The sequence below is a fragment of the Arvicanthis niloticus genome, chromosome 16 (genome assembly GCF_011762505.2).
Source record: "Arvicanthis niloticus isolate mArvNil1 chromosome 16, mArvNil1.pat.X, whole genome shotgun sequence".
NCBI lineage: Eukaryota > Metazoa > Chordata > Mammalia > Rodentia > Muridae > Arvicanthis > Arvicanthis niloticus.
This window is the reverse complement of record NC_047673.1, coordinates 61,945,827-61,968,772: the sequence shown is the minus strand read 5'-3', so window position 1 is coordinate 61,968,772 and position 22,946 is coordinate 61,945,827. Positions and strand designations below refer to the sequence as shown.

The 22,946-nt window shown below is 43.8% G+C and overlaps 1 protein-coding gene across 2 annotated transcripts in view; it reads right to left on the bottom strand.

Moving 5' to 3' along the window:
- Positions 1-821: 821 nt before the first annotated feature.
- Positions 822-22,946, bottom strand: part of Cd244 (CD244 molecule) — a 28,069-nt gene continuing 5,944 nt past the window's right edge. The window contains exons 2-9 of one of the 2 annotated variants that reach the window (XM_076914482.1): positions 16,305-16,631; positions 15,941-16,216; positions 12,735-12,839; positions 12,115-12,269; positions 10,771-10,848; positions 9,158-9,220; positions 8,238-8,294; positions 822-7,131 (exon numbers count right to left, since the gene is read on the bottom strand). In XM_076914482.1, coding sequence (XP_076770597.1) covers positions 7,054-7,131; positions 8,238-8,294; positions 9,158-9,220; positions 10,771-10,848; positions 12,115-12,269; positions 12,735-12,839; positions 15,941-16,216; positions 16,305-16,631 — 1,139 coding nt within the window. In that variant the 3' untranslated portion in view covers positions 822-7,053. The remainder of the gene's footprint in view (positions 7,132-8,237; positions 8,295-9,157; positions 9,221-10,770; positions 10,849-12,114; positions 12,270-12,734; positions 12,840-15,940; positions 16,217-16,304; positions 16,632-22,946) is intronic. The other variant, XM_076914483.1, reaches the window with a different exon arrangement.

Sequence of the window (22,946 nt, the reverse complement as noted above, 5' to 3'; positions counted from 1 at the left end):
CTCCATGGCTTTGTTAGCCTTATTCTTGCATGTTCTTTTTGACTCATCTAGACTGTGCACACACCACAGCAAGATACAGAGGCTCCCGAAACTCATACCTATGAACATTTCACCTGAAGCGAAGAGCAGCTGCTACTTCCAGGAGTGAGGATTTGGAGGAAAATGCACATCATAAATCCTGCTGTTTCTGCAGAAAGGACACATTGGAATTTCCTGCCATGGCTTAGACTTGCCTGAATTTGATGCCTTCCCCTTCTTGTCCTGATGTTTACCTCATGAGCCCATCTACAGGCCAGGCAGAGTCTCCTTAGAGCCTACAGGCTTTGAATACACTTGCTTTATCTGTCTCTGTTCGTCCTTTACAGTTCCTCCTCTGAACTAAAATGCTTCAGAGAGTGTTCTCCTGCACATGGCTTTGGACCCACTTGGCTTCTGTTTCCTGCACTGCATATATTAGAGTACCTATCAATTCAAGCAGAGCTTTATACTCAGTGAGAACTTAAGTATGACCAGTGTGTGGTTTGAATATGTGTGGCAGCCCCTCATAGGCTCATTTACTTGAATGCTTAGTCATACAGTGAGGGAGAAATGGTTTGAGAAGATTAGGCGTGGGTGTGGCCTTGTTGGAATAGATGTGGCCTTGTTGGGAGAGTGTGTCACTGGAGGTGGAACTTGGACATCCCAAAAAGCCCAGTGTCTCTCTCTTCCTGCTGCCACTCATCTGGATTGAGAACTCTTGACTCCTTCTCCAGCTTTTTGTCTGCTTACATACGACCATGATTGATGAACTAAACCCCTAAAACTGTAAGCCAGCCCAATTAAATGCCTTCTTTCATGAGAGTTGCCTTGGTCCTGGTGGCTCTTCACAGCAATAGAACACTGATTAAGACAGAAGTTGATACCAGGGAGCAGGAGTTTTTGCTGTGACAGGCCTGAACATGCTACTTGTTGGAGGAATATGAGACTTTGGACTAGCAAAGTGGTTGGACACTTTAAGCAGGGCTTAATAGACCATCCCACTAGGCACATTAAAGAAAGTGCCTTGGGTGATTTGAACTGTGGGGACCCAGCTCAAGATGTTTCAAAAGAATCAGCGGTGTTCCTACATGGAGGCCAGAGAGGCCATTACATGAAGGTGTGCAGCGAAGCCTGGATCACCTTGGGGACCCCAAGGTGTTGGAGATGCCAGAGCCGTGGGATATCTTCCACGATGAGCTGCAGACTAGGTGTGGAACTAGCTTAAGCTAGGGAAGTGTGTTGTAGTCAAGAAAGCGGAAAGGAATCAGAGATTTGAAAAGCACTTTGCCATCAGACTAGGAGATGCAGAATTTGGAGTCTGTCCTGCCAGTTCTCGTTCTTATTTTGCTCACTATGCACCGTTTTCTCCCGTTTGGAAAGGTAATGTGTCTTTTGTGCCACTATATGCTGGAAGTATGTGATCTGCTTTTTTTTAATTTTGATTGTGATTTTATGGGGGTTACAGTTAAGAGATTAACATGAGTCTCAGAAGAGACTTTGAACTTTGGACTTTTAAACAGTGTTGAGACTGTGACAGGCTACAGAAATTTTTAAAGTCAGACTTTTAAGGCTATAAGCTTATGGAGGGGGGCAGGGAATGCAATGTGGTGATGGTTTGAATAAGAATATCTGTCTATGACTCGGTTGCCTGCCTTTGGATCCCTTTTTCATATCTAGGCTGCCTTGTCTGCCTCAGTGGGAGAGGATGTGCCTAGTCCTGTTGGGACTTGATGTGTCAGGGTGGGTTGGTACATTCTCTGAGAAGGGGAAAGGGAAATTGGGGGAGGGATGTGAAGGTGAGACTAGGAGAAGGAGGGGCCTGTGGTCAGTATGTAAAGTGAATAAATAAATTAATGAAGAAAAAAATTAAAAATAAGAACAGCCCCCATAAGTCTGTATACTCGAATGCTTAGTTATCAGGGAGTAGCACTCCTTGGCCATGTTGGAAGTGTGTCACTGGGGGTGGGCTTTAAGTTTTCAAAGGACCAGCCAGGTCTAGTGGGTTTCTCTTCCTGCTGCCCATGGATCAAGATGTAGAACTCTCAGCTACTTCTTCAGCACTGTGTCTGCCTGCGTGTCACCATGCTCCCATCATGATGCTAATAGATGAAATGACAAGCAGGCCCCAGTGAAATGCTTTCTCTCCTAAGAGGTGCCATAGTCATAGTGGCTCTTCACAGCACTAGAACACTGACGATGACAGCCAGTTTGTCAGCTCATTTGAAAGGATCACTGTGTTTGTCTAGTGTCATGGCAAAAGCTCAGCAATCAGATATACAAGCATGACAGTGCTGTATACAGAACATCCCAGAACAGGGAATTCCTAAAAGACTACTTGCAAAGGGTTTCTTCCGGTCAAATGATATTGAAGGAGACCAGGACTGACCATCCTTCATACCCTCTTCTAAACAGCCCCTCCTCCCCAATGTATTTTCACACATGAGCACACAGGTCTATATGAAACAATGCCCACTCTAGTATTACTTAAAATAGAGAGTGGAAAATAACCTAAAAAGCCATTTACTGAGACTCTGTTTAAATACATGATAGTATCCCCAAGCAGTGGCAAACTTGTAAAGAAAGCAAAGTCTAATACGCTATATGGAATACATTGTTGGGTGTGAAGAACAAAGTCCAGAGCAGTATATATTGTGTGCCATCAGCTAGATTAAAAAATTGTGAATCTATATGCTTATATAAGGCATGATATAGTCTAAATGGAAATATAAAACCAGTGGCTGCTTCCAGAGGAGAGACAGAGAATCTTAAGACTGAGGGGACATTTTTATTGGATACTGTTTTGTATTGCTTGATAGGGAAAAAAAACTTCAAAAATTAGTGGTTTTACAACCCTTTTAAAAATATTTATTTCATTTTTTTAAATTATGTGTATATGTGTGTGTTTGTGTTGGGGTATTTGTAGGTACCTGCAGAGGCTCACTGATTTGACTTGACTGGTCACCTATATTGCTGGCCAATGAGATTCAAGGATACATCTGTCTTGGTCTCTCCTATCTCCCCTCTTCCTGTCCCAGCAGTGGGACTATAATGTGTACTGACACACTCAGCTTCTTAAGTGGGGTGGCCGGGATACAAACTCAGGTCACCATGCTTGTGTGGTAGGCACTTCACCAGCTGATTCATCTCCCCAACACCTTTTTAAATAGCTCTTTAAAATGTTTAGGCCAGACATAGCACCGCATGCTTATAATCTTTACATAGGAACTGAAGCAGAAGGATCACAAGTTTGAAGCCAGCTTGGGATGCACAGTATGACTCTGTCTCAAAAAGGAAAAACTACTTAAAATGCCTCTGTCATACAAGATACCAATATTCACCCAGATATTCATCCTTATTATCAGACTCAATAAGGAACAGACAGAGCAGCTCTCCTCTCCCCCAAATTTGGCTGCAACCTGACCCTGACTTGTAAGATGAAGTGTGTGTGACTTCAGTGACATTCTTGTTACTGTAGTATATACTCACATCTCGTGCATCTCACAGCCTTCTACCCTTTACTGTTGCAAATCTGCTCCCCTACATATGGCCTTGAGATCCACATGGTTGTGTGCTGTAGTGTGCACATTTGTGCTCCTGGACATTCAGATCATACTGCATACTCAAGATCTTAATTACTAGCTGTTCCTCAGTTAGGAGTATGCGTCACTGTCCTTGTGAGGCGCTACTACAGGAGCTCAACAATCAGACACACAATACAGTGGTGACGTACACAGCACACTCCACAACACAGCCTTCCAAAAAAAAGCCTGGGCCTTGGAGTTTTTCTGCTCTCAAGAACTACGAAGCCCATGACATTTCAAAGACTAGAAGAAAGTAATGATAGTGTCGGCAAGATGGCTCAGCGGGTAAAAGTCCTGGCTGCACAGCCCGGAGAACTGAGTTTGAACCCCCAAACTCATAAAAAGGTGGAAAGAGAGAACCAACTCTGCAAACAGTAATTAAGATAGTGAGTATGGAGCACCCATGTACCCACTCCCCGGGCACAACCGTGTGGACTTCAAGGCCATGTGCAGATATGTGAGCAGATGCAAGTCCTTAAAGGACAGAGGGCTGTAGGACCTCCACATGCATTCGTGCACACACACACATACACACACACACACCAATACACACACTACTGTTTGATTTCTGACCCTGGCTCAAGGGACTGAGGCACATATTTTACACACCAAAGCAAACCTGGTTCCAGGTTCTCCCAGAATCCCTCAGTCTCTACCCATTATACCCTACTTCCAACCCTGAACTGCCCTTCCCCGAGAGGCTCTTCCCTATGTAATCCAGACATTTTGGTCTCTCTCTTCTCTATTCTTCTCCTCTTCTTTCTCTAAACCTACTCCCTTTCTCTTTTTCTCTTATTCTCTCACCCCATGATGACTCCCCCAGCCTCAAACCTTAGGCCAGCAAACTCTCCTGAGTGCAGCTGCTTTTAGTTTAATATAATCTAATCTGGTTTGAATTGGCTCATTTCACTGATGATGAAGAAATAACCCATCAACTACTACTACTACCATAAAAATAAAGAAATCAATGGCAGTATCTTCGGCATTCATCTGAACTATTGTTACTCCACCTTTAAGATTTATGTTATGTGTATGATCATTTTGCTTGCATGTATGTACATACACCACATGCATGCAGCACAACCTGTGGAGGTTCAAGAAGAGCAGCGAATCACCTGGAGGCCCAGGAATTACAGGCTGTTGTAAGCCATCTGATATAGGTACAGGGAGCTGAACCTGGGTCTTCTAGGAAAGGAGCAAGTGCTCTTAACCACTGAGTCGTCTCTCCATCATTTTATTTTTCTGGGGATTGGGGTTGAGACAAGGTTTTTCTGTATAGCTTTGACTGTTCTGGAACTCACTATGTAGACCAGGCTGGCCTCCAACTCACAAAGGTTCACCTGCCTCTGTCTCCTGAATGCTGGGATTGAAGGCATGTGCCACCACCACCCAGCTTCTCCTTCATTTCTTATTGTCTCTGCTTACCAAACACCTTGACTCAAATACCAATATCTGCCTCAGACCACAGAGTCTTTTTTAATATACTCATTTCTTGGCACTTGCTTTAAGATGTGCTCTCTCTGTGTTTCTACCTAAGGGGATGCTAGCCTACTTGGCATGTACAGGGATCAAGCAAAGCACAAGTAAGCCCAAGGTTTGGCTATTCTTCATGAGGCTCCGTAGGCCAGGTCTCCTGGCTCTCTGCTAGTTCTGTGTGAACAAGACCGACATCTGGCCAGAGTCAGTTCCACATCCAGGAGAATTTAAATAGTCATGTTAATGAACGTTAATCAATGACCCATGCACACTGAGTACGGAGAAGCTTATCAGCTTAATCCAAGCAAAGGATCGACACTGCCTCTGACAGAGAACAAGTTTTCATGCCACATTCCCATGATAAGTTCAGGGTGAAACTTGAAGAACAAGACTAAGACTCTGAGCCAGGAATGAAGTTGTTTGCCTTTCATTCTAGCAGAGGCAGAAGGATCTCTGTGAGTTTGAGGTCGGCATGGTTTACACAGTGAGGTTCAGGACAGCCAGGGTGGTATATTGAGACCCTGTCTTCAAAAAAAAAAAAAATTCTGAGCTTTGAAGTGAGTCCTTTCACAGTTTATACTTGTTGGTTTCTAGAGATCATCCAGTCTTGGGCCTGCTCCTTCTTCATTGCTGACAGAGTTAGCCTAAAGAAAGATGGATAGCATGGTGCGCTCAACCGCCTCATCTTCAGCAATCAACTATTTGAGCCCTCCCTTCAAGGTATATCAAGGAGAGCACTTCTCAGGACTCTGAACTTGGACACCAATGGTGTGAGCCTTTTTCCCAGATGTATCACAGGGAGCACTCCTTGGGATTCTGGGTTTGGATAGCTATGGTTTCTGAAAGATTTCTACAAAGAAAACAAAATTGGTTGGGTGTGGCGGCACACAGCACTGATGCTGGCACTTGGAAGGCACAAGCAGGTGGATCTCTGTAAGCTTGAGGCCAGTCTGGTCTGCATAGTGAGTTTCAGACCATCCAGAGCTACAGAGTGGAAAACTGTCCTGAAGAAGATAAAGATGAAGACAAAAAGTCAATGACAAGGTAGATTTCTGTGATAGGACTTTGTAATCCAACCATCATATTGTGGGCAACAGTCGTCTTAAGCACCTGTTAGCAGGATGACGTACATGTTGGGTGATTCTTGTGTCCAGAGACTTGTTTGAACTACACCATCTTATTGCGCTTCTTTGCACTCTCCCTTGTGAACAACCGGCCAGAAGATGTGGTGTGATCAGGGCTTTGCCAAATGGAGAGGAGCCAAGATTCCAGCCTCCGTGGAAGAACTGCCAGCCAACTCACAAGCCAGATAGCATAGCCTCAAACCTCTTTAAGAGGTTTTCCTGTGCTTCCTTTTCCTTTGAGTCATTGTCATCTCTCATTGTCCTTGCTTTGGAAGGTAGACAGAGGAAGAGTCTAGAATACAGGCATCTCATAAAGGTGTTGGGGATGGTGGATAACATCTTAGAGAACCACAAGAAGGGAATCTCCCTCTACCTCACATATACAGTGCTGTATAATTTTAAATTATATAATTGATAATAAAAATAAAATAAAAAAATAGATCATAGATTACAATGGCTCAGAATGTGGCCAACACAACCTGTCTACCCATTCCTATCTGATCTATAAGTTTGGGGGATTTTTTTTAATAACCTTGATCATACAGTGGCTGTTAGAAGTTGTTTTCAAGCCATATGCAGAGGTACATGCCTGTGATTCCAAAGCCTGGGAAGTGTTGGCAGGAGGATCAAACATTTAAGGTCATCTTTGGCTACTTAACAAATTCAGGCCATACGGAGCTATGTCAGATCCTGTCTATAAAGAAAAACAATAAAATATAAACCATGAACAAACTACATCCTTTCCAGTTTAGAAGCTGGTCCACAGACACATACAGACTCGGCATCATTTGATGTGCTTCCTTCCAAAGTCAATGCTCATGCCTGACACAGGACAAGACCACTTCCAACAACTATCAATAAACATCGAAGTTCTCCAGCTCCCTGCGGCTCAGCCTGGCAGGGTTGTGAGCTTTCAGCCATTGCTTGCCAACCTGCAGGGAAAAGGGAAAAACTTCAAACCTTCACCTGGATTATCCTTAAAATAACCTCGTAGGGTGTGGTTGTCTATCTCCATGTTACACACTGATTAAAAAAGATCAGAGTGTATAACACGTCCCTCAAGGCCAGTGATGAGTGTGGAGTGAATGGAACTTGAATCCATTCTCCTACTCAATACTGGTATTTTTTCCCATGCTTCTTTGCGGCCCCTAGCTTGCCTTGGCCATACAGTCTCCCTTGCAACTCTTGGCATTATGCCACTGTGCAGCTAAGATATCCTCACATATTCCCATAGGCAACCACACAGCTTCTCCCTTGTGACTAAAGATGACATTTATATTAGACCTTGGGTGTTTCGATTACAATATGAGGCTAATACTTAGGGTGTTATTTGTACCTTAATTTCCCTGGGTATAGACTGTAAGCATAGAGACAGGGCTATAATTCAGTGGTAGAGTACTTGCTTAGCACACCCAAAGCTGTGAGTTCTATACCTAGCACTGTAAAGAACAAATGAAGGGTATGGTTATATTATACTTACCTTATAGAATGAAGCAATTTATGCACAGGCACTGGCAATTTGTCTTAGAAATTAACCCCTTAGGAAAAAACTCCTGCCTTAGCAAAAACCCTAATAAATGTTAGATCCCTCTTTCTTTCTTCCATGTAGAATTAATGGGTGTCAGTTAGCTACAGGATTCAGTTTGAACAACGTCCTCTGCAGACATCTGAGATCACCCACATTCTGAAATGGTTCCAAATAACTTCCTAGTTTTAGGAAATGACTTAGAGTCATTTATCTTCCCCTCTCTGATTCTCCTCTGTGTGTCTCACATATATCCTTTAACATTAACACACAACCAGGGAACAAGGTTAGGGACAACCCTAGCTTAGAACCCACACCTCACAGACTTTAACATATGATATGACTTTGAGTTAGACATTTAGTCTTCTGGGACCTCAGTGTCTTTCAGGATCCCTAAAATCCCAGCAACCATGTGGTTGTATGGGTGACCTTGTTATAGGTATATCTTCTTGGCTGGATCTCAGGAGTCCACAGACACGAAACCCAATGTGAAGGAGAGTTCCAGAATCTTACCTCTTCATACACAGTGCAATTTAAGGAAGGGTTCTGGTTCCTCTTCTTGGATCCAGACTAGAAATTAAGGGTTAAGAGGGTTTAAGTTTAGGATAAGAAATGCCTTATTCCTCCTGACTCTCATACAAGATCCTGAGGAGAAAACCCTCCACCTAGAGTCAATAGCAGTCCTTAATGGTACCCAAAGAAGCATGATGCATTCTAGTCTATGATGTGACCCCCTGAGCTAAAGTCAGAATTTAGTACCCCATACCCAATACTCCAGTACCTCCAATCCACAAACACACATTCCTCCTGTTCACACATGTAAACACATGTCCCTCAGGCATACCTGAACCTATGTATCATTGCAATACACCCTCTTCTATGCAAACAGCTCAGGCATATACATGTATGCAAACTTTATACATACCCTGAACACAATGGTATTATGAATCATTAGCTATGCTTTGAGTAGTATGTGGAATGTTTTATTACTGTGCATATAGTGTGTGTGTGTGTGTGTGTGTGTGTGTGTGTATGTGTGCATGTGTGCTGTTGCAGTGTGCATGCAAGCCGCTACCTTGGAAACCTCTTCAATGGCTCTCACCATAGCCTCAGCTGTCCTAGTAAAAGCTCTCAGATCCTTCTGTACAAAACGCTGATTTTCTATTCCTATCCTTTACCTGCCACAAAAAGTCTAAGAAAATCTTACATTCCATTGTTCTGTGGACTTCAAAACTGCTTTTTTCTCCAGGCAGAACTAGAAAAACATTTCTCCTTGTTAGTCCCTTAACATTCAGATAGAATCATTTAACAGAAGCTTCTCAGCTACACAGAATGAAAGACAGTTCACTGGAGTATAGACCCATGCTCTGCAAACACACTAGAGTACACACATGTAAAACGCACAAAACCCTCCAGAAAAGTAGACTCCTCACCTTCTTGGAAGGATGGACTACTGAATATATTGTGTGTTTTTCTTGTGATGTGGAATCAGAAGGCTAATGAAAAAAAAAGGTATTTCAGAAATATAAATTGAGCACAAACAATCCTTTGCCTGAGCTGTGCTTCAGTGGGAGCTGTCAGCGTTGATCATCAATGAGAAGCCTGGAATGGCTGGAGGGCAGGCCTGAGGTTGGCCACTGTTACTGTTAGTAACAATCACCACTATTTATTGTACTCTTAGTCTATTTATATATTTTATTTCCTAACCCTTATGTTATACAAAAAAAAAAAAAAAAAACCAGAAATGTCCCTTCTACCACAAACAAGATTACAGATTCAGGAGAAGGGGTACGGGGAGGAAAAAGGAAGAATGAGGAGAAAGAGGATGAGAAGGAAGAAGACAACCTCATTACACAAGTAGAAGACAAAATGACCCCAGTATGCCAGTAGAAGAAGAATTCAAACCCAAAATTTTCAAGGGTTCCATAACAGTTCAATGGCTCCACCTGGTGAAGTCTTACTCCTCTAGACCTGAAATACATGTTCCTCATGGCAGGCAACCCACCATCTCCCTGGTAAGATGCTTCAAAGGAAGAATCTCATTCTCATTCAGCACCCACATCAAGAGTTCTTCCTCGGATTTATTCAAATTATTCTCTCAGGAGTCCAAAGCAGCTACAGGCAATGAACAGGCAGATATTGATCACCAGTAAAATAGATTTCTTTGTGATACTACTTTGCCAATAAGCTGAGGGTTTGACTGTTCCTGAACTTGGTCCTTAAAGAGGGGAGTGGAGGGAGGAGGAGAAGAAAGTCAGATGAGAAGTGAAGAGCAGAGATGGGGAAGAAGAGAATGAAGGAGAGGAGACAGGGAGAGGAGATGGCAGAAAGAGGAAAGTTTTTATTAGAAACCTTCCTCTGCTGCCCATCATTAGGCATTTTCCCTTGGAAGAGAAATACCTGACATGGGTTATCAATGAAGTCATGTTATCTGCCAATGTTACAGAATGTCTTTCTAATTCATGTATGAACATCTGTACTGTCAGGAGTTAGAGGCATGGCAGGAAGAGGAAGGATGGAAATTGAGAAACTGTTTGGCTCAACTTTCTTACTATTCGGCTATGTGGCCTGGAACACATCAGTAACAAGAATCTTAGTTTGCTCATTTATAGACATCATAGGACCGTCAGGTGAGATTAAGAGAATGGCCATTACTATTAAGTCTAAATAAGATTCTTGAAAAGACCAATCCACATCTAGTCTTTCTTTCCTTAATAGAGATAATGATTAGGGATACCATTAGGATAATCAGTACAAGGACTCCAGTTCTTTGAATCAGAGGAAAAACAAGCTGAATCCTGTAACAAAGTTCATTCTCCTATAGACAACATGGTCTAGACTTCTGCTAGGTTTGAAAGAATGAAAATCACTGTCAAGACACTCTAAGTGTACTGATCATTTCAAACAATTTGATAAAGCACCTGTGGCTGTGTTCTAGGCCCCAGGGAACACCAGCATCTCATTCTCCATTCAGTGGTGTGTTTTAAGTGAGGCTTAGGAAGCCCTGTAGACTGAAATAGGACGGGTTAAAGAGGCCAGAGGGTACCTTGCACTGGACCATAGAGTACATGGCGCCTCTATCTCCAGGGAATTTCTGCTCTGACATCTGCTCCAGCACCTGCTCCTGCACAGAAAAAAGTAAAGGGGCATAAAATGATCTCTGTCTAGGCTCAGGTTGAGCAGAGAGAGACATCACAAAAGAAGAGGTCTCCAGAAGGAGAGGGGTGTAAAGCTGGGAGACCCTCATTATCAAACAACCCAGAATGAGAGATGAAAAGAAGTGTGATTTGCAGTGGACCAGCAGCAAGGAACAACCCAGGAACCAACAACCTGACAGGTTCCCTGTCTCCTCCTTCCCTTTAGTAACATGGAACTTCCTTCTTGCCTTCGCTGACTTTGGAGTGAAAGTTGCCAACGTAACCACTGACAGTGGGTAGAGCTCTACTCAGACTTGTGGTCCTAACTTTTCCTCTTTAGGGCATTGAAATTCAGAAGGTCCAAATATTTTAAAGACATGGCCATCATAAGGTCTCTCTCTAAATCCAGGCTTCAGGGTCAGCCTAACCGTGGCCTCAGTCCAACCCCAGAGAAGTTATAATGCTGAGTGAAAACCTGGGTTCTCTGACCCCAGCAAGGGTCAGAGAGCACATGACCTTTCCTGCTTCCCTTCCCTCGTGCCTGCTCCACAGGCAATTAGAGAAGAAAGTATTCCATCTTGCATGTACTCAAGAACATAATGTCTAATGGGTCTTTCATAGGGATCGGGAAGGCTGAGCTCTCCAGAAGAAGTTGAGAAGCAGAGAAATACTGGCCCTTCTTGGCAGCTAGAAAGTCAGCGGGAGATTGTTGCTTTTCTCTTCTGTCTGAACATATGTGAATTGTCTCCAGAAATATCTTCTAATACTGCCCCATTTTCTGCCCCATTTTGTTGCTCTCCCCACCTCTTTTTTTTTTTTTTTTTTTTTTTTTTTTTTTTTTTTTTTTTTTTGAAAAGTTCTTAAATAAGAGGATGGAACCAGCTCTGGCTAGCACAAAGGAAAGCTGGCCCTGAACTCAGATTCTTTACAGTTTATATAGGTTCTAACTATAACACTGCAGACAATAAGTACATGAAGACTGTGCTCATCCTAGCACTCAGCCCTGCTGGTGAGACTTATCTGGAATGAGAAAGATGCAGGGACGCAGCCTGGGGAGGCAGCAGTAGACACATTCTGCCCTGTGCTACTGATTTCTACTGAGTCCCACCCCTTGGCAGATGGAGTACAGCACCATGATGCCCTTTCTGCCTCGTTTTCATTTTCTCTGCTCTCTTTCTTTTCTCCTTTTTCTCTTTGGTCAAAGCCAGGAAACTGGTAGAGGAAAAAAAAAATGGAAGAGAGCTGAAGATCACCTCGAAAAGACGCCTGTCCGATTCTTTTTGTCCCCTCTTATCTTCCTGGACAGCTGAGGAAGATCCAGAGGCCCTAGAATGTCCTTGCTGATCCCTGCTGACTTGTGAGTCCTTGACACATTCATATATTGTCAAAAGTTCCTTAGGGCTGGACTCTGTGTGAGGAAGAAAATAAAGACTAGAACTTCAGAAACCAGAAAGTTTCCTGACCAAGATTCCACTTCACAAGTCACACCTCTACCAAAGATGGTCATGATTTTTAAAATGGCTCTAGAAAACAGGCAGGCTAATGCTCTTGCCAGAATACACAAAGAGCATAACAGAGAAATTACCCATGATATATATTCTCCACCAAGCTAGAAAATCACCAGCTAAGCCCAGTACCTTAGATAAATCCACATATTGGAGACCATGCTGTAAATATCCTCAAGCCACCATAGATAGTGTGGACGGGAGGTGGCAGAATTTGGTTGCCCTCCCCAACCCGTATTCACACATATCCCAACACCTCTCCCAAAAAGAGAAGGTGCTGTGTTTAGAGTATAGCCCATGGACACAGGGTCAACCCACTACACTTGAAACCTCAAGCAACAACATCCCTTCAGGAGCCTTCTACTTACGTGACTGCTTTCTCTTCTTATTCCACACATAGAAGCAAATGACTGCTCCAAGAAATAGTGTAACTAGAATACTGATGGTCACCATCAAGTGTAGAAATCTGAATTCTGCAGGACACAGAAGGTAAGAAGACTGAGCACCTACTGCCCCATACATTAGCTTCAGAAACTATCCCAAACCCACTGTCCTCTCATAGCCTGTCTCCTCACATCCTAGGGATTCATAACCCTTGTTGCTCCGCCTCAGTTGGGTGACAGACTGGTCCAGCTTATAAATTCCAGAAGACTGGTGCTGCTTACTTACCTTACTTGAAAGAAGGAGATAATGTTTTCTGCTTCTAGGAGCTAATTACATGATCTGATACCTGTAAAACATCTTGTTCCACAACTAGTACAACTATCTACTGTTCTAACTCAGCAAATATTCACCACAGATCTAGTACCACCAGCCTTCCATTTTTCCTTCCTGGTTCTTCCTCATTTGAACTTCTACATTCACCATCTGTGTTACACATAGACGCTGATCTGTCATCCAACCAACAAGAAGAGAACGGTAAATAATTTCACATTGCAGGTGTCCACTAATGAGCTTTTCATAAACATTATCTCATTTGATCTTAACAGCAATCCTATGAGGAACCTCTGATTATTATTCCCATTGACCTAACAGAGAAATGGAAACTCACAGAAATTAATTAATCTTCCTGGGATCAGAAAACTACAGAAATGATGAAGTAAAGCCGGCCAAGGCCCCCAAACCAGTGTTCCTGCTACTGTGCCTTCCCTCACTCCTGTTTGATCATTTGCTGCCTATGAAGAACTTGGTTTTGTTGCCCCACCCCTTGAAGAAAAGTTCTTAAATAATAGGGTGGAATCAGTTCCGGCTAACACACAATGGGGAACTGGTCCCGAACATAGATTCTTCACAGTTTATATAGTTTCTAACTATAACATTGCAGTTTTATACAAGCTTAATCTGCAAGTCTCTTTTGGGTCCCAGAAACTTGGAATAATTAAACATGTTTTACGGAGACAGAAACTGCAAATTTTGTTCTTTGGGGACATTTCCGATGAAAAGATACTTTTAGATATCTTGAGATAGGCCAGAGATACTTTTCCAAGGCAGCTGTTAACCGTGGTCACCTTGCCTGTCTGGCAGAAGTGTGCTTTTCCGGATAAAAGGCAGAGAGAGGGTTTAAAGAGCGGCTATCAGCCAGGGTCATCTTCTCTAAACCTCCCAGCAGAGGCATGCTCCATTTGGTATGGGAAAGGCGCCTAAAAGGCAGCTGTAAGAGGCCAGAGCCATCTCCTTTGAACTTCCCAGTGAAGGCAGCCTTTCTACTGCATTTTCATATGCTTTAAAACTTCATGTTTTTAAAGCAAATATATTGGCAGGGAGATTCTTTACAATGTTAGCTTATTACTTTCATTTTCTCCTTCAGTATCTACACTTTGAGTTAATCCTGTTTAGGTCTGTAATTCCACAGAGGGAATCCTAGCTGAGGATTCCTACAGGAGGGACTTACAGTTCTCTTAGCCACGAGCTTCTGGAGGCTAAGAACTGGGCCTTTTGCTCTGGCTGCTTGCTAAGAATTTGGAAACTACACTCACTTGGGGGTCTGCCATTGAAGTAAGGAGGCTCAGAGACACAGGCCATTGGGTGGAGTAGTGGCTCAGGACACTGTCGTGACAGGGCTGCACTTCCTAGCCAACTCCACCCATAGCCATGCCAGTTTCCTTATGACTAAAGTGACTGATAGTAGACTGCATCAGTAGTCCAGGCCTGAATGCAGAACACGGAATACTTCAGGTCCAGTCCTGTGAGAACCTAAGGGTGTTCCAAGTAAAGCTTCTGAGAACCTACTCCTTGTGCTTTTTCAGAGGTTTTCTCCTCTGAGAAAGGGGAGATGTACCTGACCACAAGATAAGAAAATGCACTTTATGGAGCAAAACTTAGCATGGTAAAACCTGAGCCCAGAGTAAAGCGCTACAAATATTCTCTGCTGCAAATTTAAGGATAGAGACTCTGAGGGCTGGGTTGGGGTGGGGTGGGTTGGGTTGGGGTGGGGTGGGTTGGATTTGATGAGATGAGTTGGGTGGATAAGATTGGGTTGGGTGGCTTGGGTAAATTAGATTGTCTTAGGTTTAGAGGGTTGAGTCAGGTGGGCAGGATTGGGTTGAGTGGCTTGAGTAGGTTGAGTTGAGTCAGGTGGGGTGGGGTGGATACGGTGAGTTGGGTGGGCTGGGTGAGTTGAATTGGGTTGAGTGGCTTGGGTAGGTTGGGTGGGGTTAGGTTGGGTTGGGCTGAGTTGAGTTGGGTTAGGTGGGTAGGATTAGATTGAGTGGGCTAGGTAGGTTGGGTTGTGTTGAATAGGTTGGGTTGGGTTTGGTGAGATAGGTTAGATGTATAGAATTAATTATGTTGAGTAGGTTTGATAGGTTGGGTGGATGAGGTCCATGAAGTAGGATAGGTGGGTTGGGTTGGTTTGAACTAGATCGTTTTACCTATAAGTGCCATGCTGATAACACATTAAGTCTTTATATAGTAAAAAGTGATACAACCTTAACTCAGATATCTTAGAATAAGCAATAAATGCAGGGCTGTGCTAAGTACCTTGGCATTTTCCTGCTGCCCTCACTGACAAGATACAGTGTTATTACCTCCCAGGAAACTCTCCAGCTTGAGGTAAGACATCACTCCTCTCTTGCTCCCTTGCTCTCTTCTCTTCCCTCCTCTCTTTTTTCCACATGTTCATGGCCAGTCTCTCTCTACTTCTCCTCTCTCTCTCTCTCCCTCTCTCTCTCTCTGCTTTTCTGCCTTTCCACCTCTACTACCCTTTTAACTCCCCTCTCTTAATAAACTCTATTCTATACTTAAAAACAAAACAAAAAAGACATCACTCAGGAGAAACTGGGTCTTCAATCTCTCAAATTAAGAAGACAATGTTCAGGGCATCACAACAGTCACTAAACAACTAAATATTCCCTGTAAGGAAGGAAACTACTATTTCCAATAGAAGAAGAAGACATAAGTCCTTCCAGGCTAAGACAGGCCTGTTCCCCTGAGAGGCCAGGCACGTGCTGAGGAAAGGTCCAAGGCACTGGGCTAGAAAGCCATGTGACCTCACACCGGGGTCTCATGTGAATCTGGTTGTGGGATTCACATGAGACCCGGGTGTGATGCTGTGGGTCAAAGTGCCCCCACTTACTGGGAGAGATACCCTCACAACTGCTGCTGAAGGTCCGGGTGTGGTTTGCCCAGCTGGCTTTGTTGCTAACATTGCAGGTGTATGTGTGTAGGCTGCTGGGGTCAGTCTGGATCTCCCAGTGGGTCCCATTCCTTTGATTGGAGATCAGCGTGCTCCCTCTGTACAAAGCATAGCTCACATTGTCATCCTTGGGCACCGAGCAAGACAAAGACAGTTGACAAGTCCCATTAGCCCAGGACTTCCACTGGACCTTCAGGTTGGGTGTCTCAACATGATCTGGAAGCAGAGGTTCTGGTCAGAGAGTTCTGGAAATACAAGTCCTACAGGAATCAGAGGGACAGAGTGGATAGTGTTAAAAACTCACCAAATATAAGAGTCTGGAATTTCTTAGTGCAAACTATTCCTCTATTGTTGGTGATCTCCAGCTGGTAGTGACCACTGTCTTGCAGCTTAGCTGACTTGATACTAAGAGCAAAATTGTCAGAATCAAAACCATAGGTTTCATTAAAAGCCACAGTTGGGCTTTGGAGATCAGAAGTACACCAATTCAGGATCTCATAAGTTTTTGCATGTGAGCCCTGTTGTGTCTTCTTCCATTGAACAGAAACATCTTTTGTCTGTATGTTGGAAGGCCGCAGCCAGACTTGCTTTCCTGAGACACCAACCACTTCTACAGAAGAATCTGAGCAGTCTAGAAAAAAACAAGCAAACAAACAAACAAACAAAACCTTGTCTGAAAACAACTGAAAAGAGTATGAGACCTGAGAAGTGTAGGCAGCTGCCTGTCACTTCCTTAAGCTAAGGACCTGGAGCAAGTGTGAGGAAAAACCCAGAGGCACATCTGTTTCTCCTTGTCCCCAGGCTTCATCCTCTAGTTGGAAAGGACTCACAGACCAACAATGACAGCTAAAATCTCTTTTGAAGATTCATTTTTTAAATATATATATATATGCATGTGCGTGCGTGTGTGTGTGTGTGTGTGTGTGTGTGTGTTGGTTGGTTTGTGCAGATGAGGGCAGTGCCCAAGAGGCCAGCAGAGGGCACGGGATTCCTTAGAGTTGGTGTTTACAGATGTTTGTGAGCTGTCCCACATGAGTGCTAGGCACTGAACTCAGGTTGTCTAGAAGAGCAGGTGCTCTCCGAACTGCTAAGCCATCTCTCCAGCCCCAAACTAGAAACTCCTGACCCTACATGACAGACAAGTCTCAAATGTGTTGCCAGTACTTAAATTCACAAGAACCCTGTGAAGATCTTATCCTCATTTTTATAAGTAAGGAATTGAGTTAGAAAATACTTAAGTAGTGGCTGGAGAGATGGCTCAGTGGTTAAGAGCACTGGCTGCTCTTCCAGAGGACCTGGGTTCAATTCCCAGCACCAACATGGCAGCTCACACCCGTCTGTAACTCCAGTTCCAGGGGATCTGACACCCTCACACAGACATAATTTCAGGCAAAGCACCAATGAGCATGAAATAAAAATAGGTTATATACATTTCTTAAAAAGAAAATACTTAAGTAAATAACCCCAGCCACACAGCAAAATAGTGAGCTTTAGAGAGAGATTTCTGTTCAGCTTTTTTCTAATATAATTTACTGTGGGGTATATGTACGTGTGTGTACAGGTGCGTGCACTTGTGCATGCGGAGACTGGAGGTGGATGTTAAGAGTTTTTATCATTCCCCACATTGTGTGTATGTGGGGGTGAGGTGAGGGGGGACACACTCAGCCTGCAGCACACATATGAAAGCCAAAAGAGAACTTTCAGAAATTGATTCTTTCCTTCCATCTTTTTGAGGCAGGGTTTCGTTTATTCTTTCTCCAATTCTATGTACTCCAGGCTAGCCTGTGCGCTTCCAGGTGATTCTCCTGTCTCTGCCTACCATTTCACCTCAGGAGTGCTAGTATCACAGATGCTAACTACCACACTGGTTTTTGTGAGTTCCAGGGATCAAACCCAGGTTGTTAGAATTGTGCTGCAAGTGTTTTGACCTACTGAGCCAGCTTGCCAGCCCTCTGTCTTATTTTTGGAGACAGGATCTCTCACTAAACCTGAACCTCATTGGTTCATATAGGCTGGCTTTTTAATGGGTGCTGGGGATTTGAACTCCGGTCTTCTTGCTTTCAGGTCAAGTGCTATTACTATCCACTAAGCCATCTCCCCAGACCCTTCTTTTTGGATTTTGAAACAGGATCTTACTAAGTAGCCCAGGCTGGCCATGAACTCACTATCCTACAGAGTAGATGGAACATGTTCCCCCATGCTCAGTTCCCAGAAGATAATTTTATAACCACCAATGTTATAAACCCCACGTCACTGGTGTGACTCACTCCATTGTAATTTGGCTGTCAAGTTTCCTCCCAAATGTTCATATGCTGTAAGATTGATCCTCAGCTGATGGCATCATTGAGAGGTGGTTGACTCATGGGCACTAACTTCATCAATCAACTACACAAAGATGGGGCTTGGTCAGTGGGTCACTAAGGACACAGCTTCGAAGGCGATGTCTTTCCCATTCCTGACTGTGTGTCTTGGCTGCCCAGCTGCTAGAAGGTGAGTACCTTTGCTTTGTCAGATCCTCCCACCATGACATTCTGCTTCATCACAGCACAAGTGTGAGCCAACCGTCAACTAAGACCTCTGAAATAAGGCTGGAGATATTACCTAGCAAGCACAAGGTCCTAGATTCAATCCTTAGTGCTACTTAATGCCAAGAACTAGTGTCATACAATAGTACTCTCAGCACTCAGAAAGTAGAGGCAGAAGAATCAGAAATTTAAGGCCATCCTCAGCTACATGGTAAATCAGAGGCCAGCCTGGGCTACATGAGACCTCATCTCAAAAGAAAAGAACGATTAAAAACTCTTAAATAAGCCAAATATAAATTTACCCCATTCTAAATTTGTTCTTCCAGGTATTTGCCACAATGACAAAAAAAAAAAAAAAAAAAAAAAAAATGTGACTCCCAGAACACCAAGGGAAACACACATGGCCAACAGTGACTGCCAGAAATTTTGAACAGTCAGACCCAGTAAAAATAACGCTGGATTCATAGCTCATCTTGTGCCCTAAAATAAAGCTGGACTCATAATCCTCTCAAAACACTTGGCACATTGCACTGTGGGTGGTACGCGCTAATGCTTGGCGTTTACTATTGTGTTAGGAACCAGACAGTCTCTGCAAGAGTACTCATGAAAGTTTTAAAACTGTGCCTTCCAGGTATATGTCTGCACTTCCCTCCCTAGGGATCAAGATGTGATTTACATAATATCGTGGTGGTAGACTATAACATAGTAGTAGACTTTAGATAGCTACCTCAGGGCAGCCCAGAGCAGTAAGTGACTCCATTTGCTAAGGAAGCCATGTGGTGCCATCCAGAGGTGGTAGACAACAAGAGTGACAATCTTGAGTTAAAGAGACTGCAGCGTGGAGTAGAGGGGTCAGAGAGTAAAGTAAGAGAGAAGTAGTAACACACATGGTTCTTAACAACGTAGCACAACACAAGATGGTGGCTAAGAAAGATCCTCCAGTATCTTCTTCCCACACCAAATTACCTTGATAAAACTTAAGATGATCCAGTGGGGGCCACAGTGCCCAATCATAACAAAATACAAATATAGAAAGGAACCACCATCCATGTCACATGCACCCCAACTCCAACCAGTCCAGTGTAAAGCGTGATGTCACAAACGTGGGAGTGTGAATGAGTTAAATTCTAGCTTTAGGCTCAAAACCATGGACAGGCCTGACATGGTGAAACTCACATGCTGCAGAGTGCTGCAACTCCTACCACCAAGCCAATACCCACAGACTGAGTTACCAGAACTACATTAGTCCAAGAGGCTGAATGATGCACCTCTCTCTCTTGTAACTTCAGATAGCAGGGCAGGAAATAAGACTCCAGTAGCTGGGGGAGGTGGTAGGCATGTCTTAGAGCTCAGTGACAGACCTGTCATAGTAACAATCAGAACTGAGAAGAAACTACACACGCAGGACAAAGCACACACACACAGGCCCTGCATCAGATGAAGACCTAAACACTAAGGGCCCCTAAGACTGATGTCTTAGCCCACATCATCCCCAGCTGTGGCATGTCCTCATGCATCCCTGAAGCTGTGTAAGTCCTTGAAGCTGTGACACTCAAGCATGACCCAGGTTAGCTCTAACAGACTGACTTCACCAAAACAACCTGACACAGGTTTTGACACTGGCTTTGCCAGTCTCTCATGGGTCTTTAACATGGCCAGCTCATGTCAAGCAATACACAGTCACTCAGAACTTGATTCAGTCAGGACTTCACTGGCTCCCTACACCCCAACACTCAATAAAATGTGCATCCCAGCACTCTGGAGGGTGTGTCTGGGAGAATCAGAAATTCAAGGTTACTCTTGCTTACATAACTAGTTTGAGGCCAGCCTCAGACACATGAGATCTTGTCTGAAGAAGAAGAAAAAGAAGAAGAAGAAGAGCCGGGCGGTGGTGGCGCACGCCTTTAATCCCAGCACTTGGGAGGCAGAGGCAGGTGGATTTCTGAGTTCGAGGCCAGCCTGGTCTACAGAGTGAGTTCCAGGACAGCCAGGGCTATACAGAGAAACCCTGTCTCGAAAAACCACAAAAAAAAAAAAAAGAAGGAGGAGGAGGAGGAGGAGGAGGAGGAGGAGGAGGAGGAGGAGGAGGAGAGAGAGAGAGAGAGAGAGAGAGAGAGAGAGAGAGAGAGAGAGAGAAGAAGGAAGGAGAAGGAAGAAGAAGAAAAAAAGAAAGAAAGAAAGAAAGAAAGAAAGAAAGAAAGAAAGAAAGAAAGAAAGAAAAAGAAAGGAAGGGCAGGAGGAAAAATGAGAGAGAGAGAAACAGAAAGATTGAGAGAGAGAGTGATTGAGGGAGGAGAGGAGAGAAAGGGAAAGGGAGAGGGAGAGGGAGGAGATCGGTGGCAAATGAAAGAAACACTTATCTCTAAGTACATTCATAACCTGGAAATGAAAGGTTAGAACAAAATTTTCCATGAAAATGAAATCAAGAAGAGAGTACTCATCCATCTATCAAAAAACAAACTTTAAGTAGCTACCAAAAAAATCCTAAGAATGAATATTACTAAAGAAGTGAAAGACCTCCATAAGGAAATTTACAAAACATAATGGAAGACGTTGGAAAGGACTAAAGAATAGAAAGACACACCACATCCTTGGATTTGAAGAATCATTATTATGAATGCAAGCCACATCAAAATATCAATGATATTCTCCACAAAAATAGGAAATTATGTGAATGCATATGTAATCTACATGTGGGTGTGAGCATATGAATGCAGTTACGCACAGAAGCCAGAAGAAAGTGACAAACTTCCTCTTTGTGCTGGGCATTACTCCAGGACTGGGGGTGGTGGTCCTGAATTCAAGCCTCAATATCTTACTATTCAGGGCCCAAGAGCACCTGGGTATTGGTTGGGAGGAACTTGTGCTATGCACCATTTAGCAGTATCCCTGGCCTCTGCCCACTAGATGCCAGTGATACCCTAGCTTCAGTCATGACAAACAAAAATGTCTTCAGACATTGCCAGACGTCCCCTGGGGGAAAACTGTCCTCATTGAGAAGTACTATTCTGGGGCTGGAGAGATGGCTCAGCCGTTAAAGGCTAGGCTCACAACCAAAAATATAAGAGAAGTACTATTCTGGGTATTGGGGTAGTGCCGTGAGGAAGAGAGTCAACATGCCTTCCCCTCCTCCACCCCCTAACCCCCACTACCCACCACCCATAAAGCTCACATTCCAGTTGGAGTGCATGTTGTAACAAGCAGAAAATTAAAACAAGACTTCTCAGAGAAGCCTGAGTGCCATGACTTTAAATTTAAATTTAAAAAAAAAAAAAAAAAGCATTTTAATTTAAAAGTTGACACCAGAGTGCCTGGGGTAGCATGAGGATTTCTTTAGATTCCTGGTTTGGGAAAAGCTCCATGCTAGCATGTGCCTGACTGGGAAGTGAAAAATCAGCTGAGGGAGGGGCTATCAGAACATTTCCAGGACATGAATGAACTAGTTTAAACCCTTTTTTGGTAAAGGACCCAAGCAGCGGGCATGAACCTGTTGCAGACTTTTTTTTTTTTTTCCAATATTGAGGATTAAACCTCAGTCCTCATGGTAGGAGGGAGGGAAGGAGGGCAAGCTCTCCTTCCCGATGCAGAACACCAGAGAGAAAATAACCAGGACTAGGACGACATCTGATCTTGCAGTTGGCAGCATTGGAAAAGAAATAGACACATGTCATAAGACTTCGATTCCTAGAAGCATGGCATTACAGAGATAAGCTATAGATTTAGCTTATAGAGATAAACTACAGAAGGGAATAGGGGAAGGACCAGACCACACCGTAGAGACTTATCTAAGTGAGTGGGTTGGAGGAGAGCTTTTCATTGGTTGATACACACGAACACAGATATGCTCCTCTCAGATAACAGGCGATGAAGGGGAAGATCTGAGGCACCCAGGACTGATAATTGATCAGCAATATCAGCTACAGGAAGAGTCAACAAGAGTAAGGTCCAGACAAAAAGAAGCTGCATCGATGTCACGCAATTCATCAGCCTTGTGCTGAGCTGAAAGGTCTGGGAGCCAGACTCCATCCCCCATAAGGCTGAGATTATAGATGGGCCCTGAGTATTTCACAGGAAAAGACGCCAAGAGCAGCCAGCAGTGCCAAACCCAAAGACTCCGAGAAAAGAAGCTGATATGCTTGCCACAGAATCAAAATCTACAGGGCAGGATTTTAAATAAGAAATAGAATCCTGATCAATGAAAGGGGAGCAATTAGAACAGAGAATGAAAGAGGGGTGGCTGAAGGGTGTGACCATCCCCGCATCGATGGCTGGTGTGACTGTCCTGCATCGCTGGCTGGTGCCTGGATGCATCTTACAGAAGTTCAGCAACGTTGCTTCAACAAGGAGGTCTGGGTTGTTCAGTGCCGGCTGTCATGATTGTCCCCCTACACCTGTAGGTAGTATTTTTATCATTTTTATTT